This window comes from Meriones unguiculatus, chromosome 4 (genome assembly GCF_030254825.1).
Source record: "Meriones unguiculatus strain TT.TT164.6M chromosome 4, Bangor_MerUng_6.1, whole genome shotgun sequence".
Taxonomy (NCBI): Eukaryota; Metazoa; Chordata; class Mammalia; order Rodentia; family Muridae; genus Meriones; species Meriones unguiculatus.
This window is the reverse complement of record NC_083352.1, coordinates 78,000,759-78,011,050: the sequence shown is the minus strand read 5'-3', so window position 1 is coordinate 78,011,050 and position 10,292 is coordinate 78,000,759. Positions and strand designations below refer to the sequence as shown.

General features: G+C 52.5%; 1 protein-coding gene across 9 annotated transcripts in view; it reads right to left on the bottom strand.

The window, feature by feature from the left end:
* Positions 1–7,894: 7,894 nt before the first annotated feature.
* The window catches only part of Gtf2i (general transcription factor IIi), an 82,441-nt gene continuing 80,043 nt past the window's right edge, over positions 7,895–10,292 (bottom strand). For all 9 annotated transcript variants that reach the window (XM_021646662.2, XM_021646667.2, XM_021646665.2 and 6 more), the window contains 2 exons: positions 9,586–9,660; positions 7,895–9,084 (listed from right to left, as the gene is read on the bottom strand). In XM_021646662.2, coding sequence (XP_021502337.1) covers positions 9,602–9,660 — 59 coding nt within the window. In that variant the 3' untranslated portion in view covers positions 7,895–9,084; positions 9,586–9,601. The remainder of the gene's footprint in view (positions 9,085–9,585; positions 9,661–10,292) is intronic.

Below are 10,292 nucleotides of genomic sequence, written 5' to 3'. Positions count from 1 at the left end.
CTCCTTTCGGTGACTCTGGCTGGGATCAGAAAGAGCGCATGGGGCCAGGTTGTGGTGCAGTCTGGAGATTCCAGAATGACAGGCACCCTGCTTCTGCACCGTGTCCTCCCGGCTGTCGCCAGGGAGTCTAAGGCAAAGTGCTCTCCCACTGAGCCACAGTCATTTTGAGTCTAAGTATCCAGGCTGGCCTGGAACTCTCAGTCTTCAGATGAGTGGAGGAATGGCGGGGGCTGGGGGCTGGGAGAGGGAGGACCCTGTGTTGATGAAGGAGCTGAGAATAAGGGCAGCTTTTGAGTGGCCCCCACACTGGGTGGTTCCCTTCAAACGCTCCTCCTCTGGGCTACTAAACTCTGGGACGCTCTAATTTCTGTCCTAGACAGCGTGGTCTGGAAAGTCCAGCAAAAGCCCCAACTGGCTGTTCACCTGGGCCTGGCACGCTGCCAGCCCTGGAAAGTTCCTAGGGGACTGGGTCGGGCTAACCATCACGTCCCCAGCACTTCCTTGTCTTGTAGGTGCTTGCATAACGGCAGATGGTGGCAGACGGTGTCCCTGGCCAGTGGCCTGAGGCCACATACGGCCAGCTTCCCACTGCCTTCCTGAGACCTCGCTCAGCCCCTTACAAAGGCAAAGTGTGATTCTCTTTCTAAAAGGTTTGACCTTGTAATCACCTCTATAAGCAGCGCCAGTTTTCCTTTCTTTCCCTCTCTCCCTTTTTCATTTTTGTCATAACAAACAATTTACTTTAATGTATGTGGAACTATTTAACCTTTTGGTCTTTGAGATGGACTCCCGTAGCCTCTAACTTCAAGTACAGATCCTCTGCCTCCTCCTTCCGAGTGCTGGGAGGAAGAAGTGCGTGCCCCCTCTCGGGCTTTTCCATGTTTGAAATGACATTTCTTTCCTTGGGTGGGGGCTTGTCAAGTGCACCGAGATCAGAGGACAGCAGGACTCAGTTCTCTCCCAACACATGGGACAGGGATCAGCCATCCCCCGGCCCTCAGTTCTTATTGAGAGTGTAGCTCATTTGAGAAGCATGTGCCTAACTTGTACCGTGTCCTGGCTTCAAAACCTCCCCCTGAGGGCTCTGCTTGGGTGCATGCTGTTCTTCTAGACACCTACACTCTGGTGCTCGCCCACACTGTAAACTCCAGGGCAGTGGACACACACACACACACACACACCCGGAGGAGGAGGGGGTCTATGGGGTGGGACAAGAGAGAGTTAAAAATAAAAAAGGCTTTACAAAAAGAACAAACTTCCTGCCTCCACAAAATAGAGAGAATACGCAAGTAAAGGAAGTCATAGATAAGCGATGTTTTAGGGGAGACAGGTTTTTTTTTAACCGTATTGTGATATATATAGAAAAGTGCACATTACTAGTCACTTTGGGTTCTAAAGCCATGGCTATTTTAGGAAAGATTTTAGCATGTGGGTGTTTGACCTCAGGAATGTTTGTCCACCGTGCTCCTCTGTGCTCCAGAGCCAGAGAGGGCATTGGATCTCCTGGAACTGGAGCATAAGAGGTTCTGAGTAGCTGGGTGTGGTGCACCTCTGTGATCCCAGCACTCGAGAGGCAGAGGCAGGCATATCTCTGTGAGTTCAAGGCCAGCCTAGTCTACAACAAGAGTTCCAGGACAGCCAGGGCTACACTGAAAAACCCTGTCTTGAAAAAACAAAACAAAACAAATAAATAAATAAACAAACAATATGAGCCTGAGTTCAATTCCAGCAATACCAATGCACTAATTTCTCAGTGCCTCAGTTTCCTCATCTGTGAAGTGGGGAATAGTCCCTACCATTCAAAAGACTTGTCATGAGATGTGATCCTAAGCATAAAACACATCAAAGTGCCAGTGTCATGGCAGCCCCTGGGAGGCTAAGACAGGGGGATTGCCACAGTTGGAGGCTAGCCTGGGCTACAGAGACCTTGTCTCAAACACAAGCAAACAAACAAATACAACTGAGGCTGTACCTTGCTTCATGGGGTGCTCGTGTAGCATGCCCCACGCACACTGGTCACAGTTTGCACGTCCTTAACCCCAGCGTTCAGGAGGTGGATGGAGGTAGGCGGCACCGACGTTCAAGGTCATCCTTAGCCTTAGAGTGTGAGGCCAGCTGGGGCTACAGGAAAGGGCCTCTAAAGACATTAACTGAGGCGGGAACATGGGTAGCATCATCCCAATGCTGGAGGACCGAGTGAAAAGGAGGAAGGGAGCTGCTGAGCACCAGCCTCACCCCTCTCTGCTTCCAGATTGCGGGTGCCATGTGACCAGCTGCCTCATGCTCCTGCCTCCGTGCCTTCCCACCACGATGGACTGTTCTTAAAAACAAACAAACAGCAACAACAACTTCCTTCAGTTGTTTTATTACAGCAGTAATATAACCAACACAACATAACAGCCTGCGGAGAAAGGAACCTGGTGTCAGGCCGCGCTGGTGGCTTGCTGGAGGTCTGGAGCAAGTCTGGGCTGGAGGGGTGGCTCAGCCATTAGGAGCACTGGCTGCTTTTCTGGAGGCCCTGCCTCAGGCTTGCTTCTCACGTGGCTGCTCACAACCTTTGTTTTGGTTTTTGCGACAGCGTTTCTCTGTGTAGCCCTGGCTGTCCTGGAAGTTCCGCTGTAGAGCAGGCCGGCCTCGAACTGATAGCCTGGTCTTTGGCTGAGATTAAAGGCATGTGCTACAACTGCCCTCCAGTATTGTTTATTAATATTTATTTTTACTTAATGTGTGTGGAGGAAGTTTTGGTGTCTTTAAAAACTCAGTTTTTATTGTAAACATGTTTTTGTTTGGATCCCAGGCGTGGGATGTGGGACTGATTCAGATGGCCCACAGCAGCAGACTATTTGCCTCTTGCTGGCTCTGAGAGGAGCTCTTTGCCAGCTGCAGATAGTTTAGATCTGAGGAACAGGAGAGAGAATAAATACCCGAGCCCCGACAGAGAAAGGGGGCTCTGAGGAAGAGGCCTGGTTGCTGTTGATACAGTTTGAGAAGATTTCCTTAAACAAAGTTTGGAATTGCCCCAAGAAACCCCACTACCCTAGCCAGCAGGAAGTAGCCAAAGAAAACTCCGGCCCCTCTCCCCACTAACCTTCTTCCCACCTGGTGGGAGAGGATGAGGGTCTTGAAAGGGATTGGGGCAGAGTAAGGAGAAAGAAGCCTAAGAAACTCCACTAAAATAGTCAAAGGGTAGTCCCTCCACCAGTGTGCTAGTGTCCATGGAGGTCAAAAGAGGGCATCAGGTCCCTGGACCTGGAGCCACAGGTGGGTGCAGGGCACCCGGAGAAACAGCAAGTGCACTCAAGTTCTGTCTCATAGTACCGAGCCATCTTTCCAGCCCAGCTTTCCTTTACTCAGTGGCCTTGGAATGATGTGAATGAATGATTGAACAAGTGAATGAGTGGGAGCATGATTCCAGGGAGCCAGCTGGCATAAGCCTCAAATGGGTTTTTCACAGTAGGCCAGGCAGAGGAGTCAAGCCCTTCTTGCTCTGGCCCTAGGACTTTGGCCTGTCTCCCAAAAGGCTTCTCTGGCCCCGGCCACTTGGCTTTCTCCCAGACCAGAGGCCAGGCTGGTCATTTCCTTAACCAGGAAATCCCCAAGTCTAGGCAGAGAAGACCTCATGAAAAGTAGCCTGCTGTCAAGGATGAGGACAGGGAGGTGGCCTCAGGGACCTTCCATGAGGAGGAACTTGGGGCTTCCTCAGATCAAAACAAACCTGACTTCATCTTTAGTTTTTGGCACATTTAATGCAACCCTCCCCCGTTCCTGCTGCTGCTTCTTGTTTTTGTTCTTGCTTCCTTCCTCCTTCCTCTTTCTTCTTCTTCAGGGGTATTTTGTTTTTTTTGTTTTTTGTTTTTTTCCAGGCAGGGTTTCTCTGTGTAGCTCCGGCTGTCCTGGAACTCACTCTACAGACCAGGGTGGACTCAAACTCAGAAATCCACCTGCCTCTGTCTCTGATGGGACTAAAGGCTTATGTGCTGCCACCGCCTGGCCTCCTGCTGCTTCTTGCTGAGTGATCAGAACCGTGATCAGTTTTCCCAGGAGCCCCAGGGAAGGTGGACAGGGTTTCATGGTTGGGCCTCTGGCTAGGGGGGTGGGCAAGGCTATGAGGGTGAGCAGCCTCATGGAAATGCGGCTTTCTAACTCTGGCTACTTGGAAACTTCTTTCTCAGCAGCATGGGGTGAGATGGGTTCCAATGGCTGAGGAGTTGAGGCCTCAGAACACCCAGGAGCTGCAGAGAATCCAATTCAGGGTACCTCAGCTCCATCACTGGGGACTCCCTTGTCCCAGGCACTCCATACTCAGGATTTGAACAGGCGCAGGCTGTGGGCACTGTGCCCCGCAGCCCGACTCACAGGACTGCTTCGGAGCTCAGACTCCACCTCCAGCATGTCCCTTAGCAAGCCTCCTCAGGCTCTCTGAGCCAGCCTCCTCATTTATATGGCTCAGCCAGGCTAGAGAGCTGGCTCAGAGGTTAAGAGCACTGGCTATTCTTGAAAGATCCTGAGTTCAATTCCCAGAAACCACATGGTGGCTCATAACCATCTATAATGAGATCTGGTGTCCTCTTCTGGTGTGCAGGCAGACTGTTGTATAAATAATAAATTAAAATTTTAAAAAGGGCTCAGCCATTTTGCCCACTTTATGAGTGCTATGAGTTAGAAATGATGTCGCGGGTGAGACCTGGCAAATGTTGGCCGTTAGCAAGCACAAAGCGTATTAGAGCTGACTGGAGAAAGGGAAGTGATGGAGAGGGTCAGGCCGGGAGTTAGTGCCAAGGTGGTGGTGGTTATTATTTTTATTATTATTCAAGACAGGTTTCTCTGTGTAGCCCTGGCTGTCCTGGAACTTGCTCTGTAGACTTGGCTGACCTTGAACTCAGAGAGATCTGCCTGCCTCTGCCTCCTGAGTGCTAGGATTAAAGGAGTGTGCTGCCAATGAGTTCTACTGACACAGTACCCTGAACCAACTTAAACCACCTCTCTGGGCCTTATCTTCCTGAACATCACATACAAAGTGCAGGTAAACTGGACCTTTGCGTGTGGGTGGATTTCATGCTCCCAGACCGGCCTGGGGATGAGTCTCCTGTGTGCACCGCCCGAGGGAGTGCTGAAATTGCCTGGTTTGTAGGTGGAGCCCTGGGCTTTGTGCAGGCTGGGTCAGCACTCTCCCAAACTGATTTCAACTGGCTGTTTGTAAAAGTGAGTGTACTGGGTCACCCTGCTCCTGTCACCTCACAGGCTCCTGTATCAAGATCTTCTTTCCTTTGCTGGTCACCAGAAGTGCTAGTCATAGGCTCTTAAGAGTGGTAACGTTTTGAAAGGCAAGGCCTCACCATGCCTATTTATGCGGTGCTGGAACCCAGGGTTCTGCGCATGCTTGGCAAGGGTTCCACCAACTAAGCCTCGTCCCCAGATGTTTTTTTTCTCTGTCTCTTTATATTATTGGGGGAGAGGAGGAAGGGAAGCAAGGCACACACAAGCCAGGGTGTGGATGGAGGTCAGAGGAAAACTTATGAGAGTCAGTCCTCTACTTCCATCTAGTGGATCCTAGGCACTGAACTCACTCAGCCCTGAGGTGGTTATTTTTTGTGAGACAGGGTTTCTCTGTGTGCCTGGGATGTCCTGGACTCCCTTTTTAGACCAGGCTGGCCTGGAACTCACAGAGATCTGCCTGCCTCTGCCTCCCGAGTACTGGGATTACCGGTGTGTGTCCCTACCCCCAGCTCAAGCACTGAGTCTTAAACAGAGTGGGTGTGCTGGCCTGCCTGGCACGCCTGTCCCGGCTGGGGAATAAGACTTGCTTGTTAGGTGAAGTGGGTAGAAAGGGCTGGAGAGATGGCTCCGTGGTTAAGAGCACGGGCTGCTCTTTCACCCCTGGGTTCAAGTCCCGACACCCACATGTCAGCTCGTAACGTTTTAGGTCTCCCGTTTTGCAAGATTCAGTGCCTTCTCTGGCCTTGGCAAGCAGCAGGCATACACTCATACACATTAAAAACAACTGCAGAAGCTATGCCCGGGGCTGTAGAGTGTAAGTTCTATGAGGTTGGCTGAGGCTGAGGCTCTGTGGCCCGGACCCGTGCCTGCTCGCCAAGGGTCTTCGCCTTGTGGTCACTCTTCCATGCAACAGTAGGCCACTGCGCACAGCTCAGAGACCACCAAGGCCACCTCCGGTGCATGCTTACCCCAGGGGACAAAGCCCTAGGGCTGACAGCATCCCCAGCTCTTTGTGGCCAGGAGAAAGCAGGCAGCTGAGGGACAGCAGCTGGGGGCAGGTGGGTACCCTCGAGAGCGGACCGGGAAGGGTGTGGACCAGGCCACACCATTGCACACTGCACACACGGGCCCACCAGACTCTCCAAAGCACAGAAGCTGCTAGGTGACTTGCGTGACCAGTCACCAATTATCAAGATTCCAGCATACTGCAGCTCTGTGTGAGTTTCCGGCCCTGCCTCTGCCTCCCGGAGGGCTGGCACCACAGACCTCCAAAACTGTGCTCAACACAAAGCATCTTTCTCATTGCTGGCTTCTTGAGACAGGGTCTCCTGCGGCCCAGATTGGCCTTGGATTCACTGCCTAGGCTAAGATGACCTTGAATGCCTGATGCTTGTGCCACTGCCTCCTGACAGGCATGAGTCATTCCTACCTGGCTTTCAACTTTGAGAACACCCCTGGTGGGTTTTCATTTGTTGTTGTTTTGGAGACACAGCCGGACCTTGGTCTCCTGAGTACTGGGATCAGAAGCCTGCTCTACCTGCTGGCCTCTATCAAGCCCTTTACCTGGAGAAATTAATCATAAGATTTCGGGGCACTACAGTCTCCCAGCTGGACACGAAGCTTCTGGAAATGGGCCTCTGCTCCTCTCTCACTGGCTCATCGGGAGCTGCCTGGACTTGGTCAGGTTGAAGCTAATATGGGGCTCATTTTTGTTCCCTCTGCAACAGGAAACACCTTACAAATAGGCATTGTGTCAGCTGGGCTTTCCGAACTAGGCCCTTCCTCAAAACCAGACCGCAAGATGCAAGTGTCAGTGGGGCAGGTGAAGGGGCCCCTAGGTGTCAGGGCACCTGGCCAGACAGCAAGGTGGCTGGGCGACTGCAGGGGCCTGTCAGACCAGGTCAGTGTTGAGTCACACCCTGCAGTTGGTCTCCGACTGAAGCAACCCTCCTGCATCAGCCTCCTGAGCTCATGCCCGGCTGTTGGGCCACCTCCCTGTAAACCGGCCCCGTCCGGCCCAGGGTCAGTTCTGTTGCGTGCTGCGGCATGGGTGGACTCCCACTGATCTCGGCCTTGGAGCCAGCGACGGTGGCAGAGGCGCAGAGGTCTGGTGGGTAGAGACCGGGTGCTAACGGGTGCACACCTGAAGCAACGTTAGCTGCCTCCTTGTGCCTCAGCTCCCTGGCTGCCCCGGGTGGGCAGCATCTACTCCTCGCCCCGAGACCTCTGCTGCCCCCTGAGAGCCAGTGAACCGTCTGAAGGCTCTCAGAGGAGGCGCCAGGACTCCCCTGCCAGCCTGCTCTCCCGGGCACCTAGTTACCATGACAGCTGATGTGCTACTGCTGGCCAAGGCAGGGAGGGAAGGCTCGCTTGCCACCCCCTCACACTGCCACGGCCTGAATGTGTGTCATCTCCTGGTTCTTCCTAGGTTCCAGGCGTAGGTCCTCGGAAACTTGCCCGTGGGATGACTCGGCCTGAATTTGTCTGTGTCTCCAACACAGGTAAGACTCAGGGGTGTGGGGACTGCGCAGAGCTCTAGCTGGACAAACCACCGACTTCTTCAGAAACACCAGGCGCCTGTGCGCTGAGGTGAACACCAGCCAGGCCTCTGTCTCCTGGTGCCACCAGCCCACACACCCCTCCCCAGGCGCTCATCAATGAGACAACACAGAAAGAATGGGTTTGCATGTGAAAGGCATGGATGGATTTTATTTATTACCCTATATCTACAATTTGAGGTAAAATATAAGGAACACATAAAAATGCCTATCTCTGCTACCGTGTGATATAATTTCCCATTGTGAACATCATGGTGACGCTACTGAGAACTGTGCCATCACATCCTCTAACTTTTGAGAGCTGTTATTATTATTATTATTTTTAGACCAGGCTGGCCTCGAACTCAGAGATCCGCCTGTCTCTGCCTCCCAGAGTGCTGGGATTACAGGTGTGCGCCACCGCGCCTGGCCAAGAGCCATGATTTTGTACAACTGCATCATCGGTGAGCCTCCACAGGTAGGCCCACAGAGGGAGTGAACTCCCAGGTGCCTCACTCCCCATGCTGGCGCCTTGGCTAGACAGGCAGTTAGAGACCAACCATACAGGCACACAGCCAAGCCTGACTGTACCCAGAGCTGCAGCACCCCAGGCCACTGTGGGTCCCAGCTGGGGAGGGTTTAGAGTCACCCAGCTGCTCAAGCATGCATACCTGACCTCCGACCTCTGACCTTCAGGATACACCCAGAAATTTACTTGCTGCAAAGTAACGGTGAAGAGGCTCTGAGAACACACTCTCTAGCTGCACGCGGACACACTGGCTTCTCAATGGCCGTCGGGTGAGCCGGGCCGGCTTTGCTTTTCATTACAGTGAAAACAGAGGAACCATGAAGGAGCTTAGGAAAAGGCTTAGTCACATGTACAGACAGCAGCCCTCCCTCGGGCAGGAAGGGGAGCCGAGTGCAAGATCACGGAAATGATTTTCAATAGAAAAACTAAAGCACTGACTAGCACAGGGATTCTCTTCGCTGCGGAGGCCGAGATGCCCAGCAGGGAGCTCTCCACTGACTGGAGCACGCGCCGCAGCCCAAGGCTCTGCCCGATGCATAAAAACATTAAGAGTTGTCCCTGCCATTCCCCGTCTCTTTCCAGCACTGCTGCGAAATCCTTCTAGTGCATTCCCAAGCCAGCCAGGCATGCGCCTCATCACGCTGCGTAGTTCAATTCACAGAACTGCTAGAAAGAAGACATTTCTATCTAAAAGTAGAAAAGAAGGTTTGTATAGAAGGTATTTCTGTTATACAAGTATATTACAGAGCTGGCAGGAACGGGTCTGAAAGCTCTCCTCCACTACTCACACCGGAAGCGGAACTGCAGAGAAAACAGACAAGCAGGCAATGGTTAATCAGGTGACAGGAGCAAGACACCTCTCTTCACCACCCTACTGCTACCTACAGAAGGACCAGGTGGCTCAAATGCAGTTGTGAAAGACAGAAAACTCTAAGTGATCTGACGGGGCAAGGCACAGGGCAGAGGCCAGGTGACAAAAGAGCCTCCTGACTTGTGGGTTACTGGTGGCCTTCCTGTTAGTGGCAGGGTCACACTGAGTGACAGGCTTGTGACAGAGGTCAGTCAGAGAGGAACAACCGTGGCATACGGACTGAAAAGAAAACTCCACCCCACCCGAGATACAGTACCACTCACTATTGAGCCTGGCTGGAGCTCAACGCCATCTGCCTGCCTCTGCTGGTGCTACCATGCACTGTGCTTTTACATGTTTGAGTGAGAAGAAACCCTGGGCCACGTGTCCCGAGCGTGGCCTCCCATCTTGCAGGCAGGTGTGGACAAAGGGCAGCAGGGAGAGGCTCTTACCCTAGACGGACACAGCCTACCACGTGGGGTCTGGCTCCTGCTTGATCTGTGAGCTCCCATCCGTTTCCTTAATCTCTACAGAAGAAACAAGAGGGTGACAATGAGCCAGCCTACTGATGGAAACCTGCTTGCCTTTAAAGCTAGCCATACAAATCTGCTAAGACTGCCCGAAACCCTCCAATGCAGCTTCTGCATAATGTGTTTTTGTTATGGAAGCCTGGGCCTTGCACAAGCCTGCCAAGTGTTCTTCTTTGGAGCCATGTCCAGCTCATGGCTTAGTTTACAAGTACCAAATTCATATTGCTTTGTGCGTGCGTACTTATGGCCATGCCCTGTCTAATGCACAGGGATCTAGAATTTAGCCAGAGCCACACAGGGAAAACAGGAGGCCTGCCTGGAGTCCTCCCTGAACAGTGTTCAGGAGGTAGAATCTCATCAGTTTGGGGCTGCAGAGATGGTTCAGCAGTTAAGAGCACTGGCTGCAGCCGGGCATGGTGGGGCACACCTTTAATCCCAGAACTTGAGAGGCAGAGGCAGAGGCAGCTGGATCTCTTTGTAGACCAGGCTGGTCTACAAAGTGAGTGGAGGACAGCCAGGTTATACAACCATCTGTAGCTCTTACTCCAGGGACTCTGGTGCTCTCTTATGGCTTCCTTGGGCACTGAATACACATGGTTCCCCAACATGTAAGTAAGCAAACACTCATA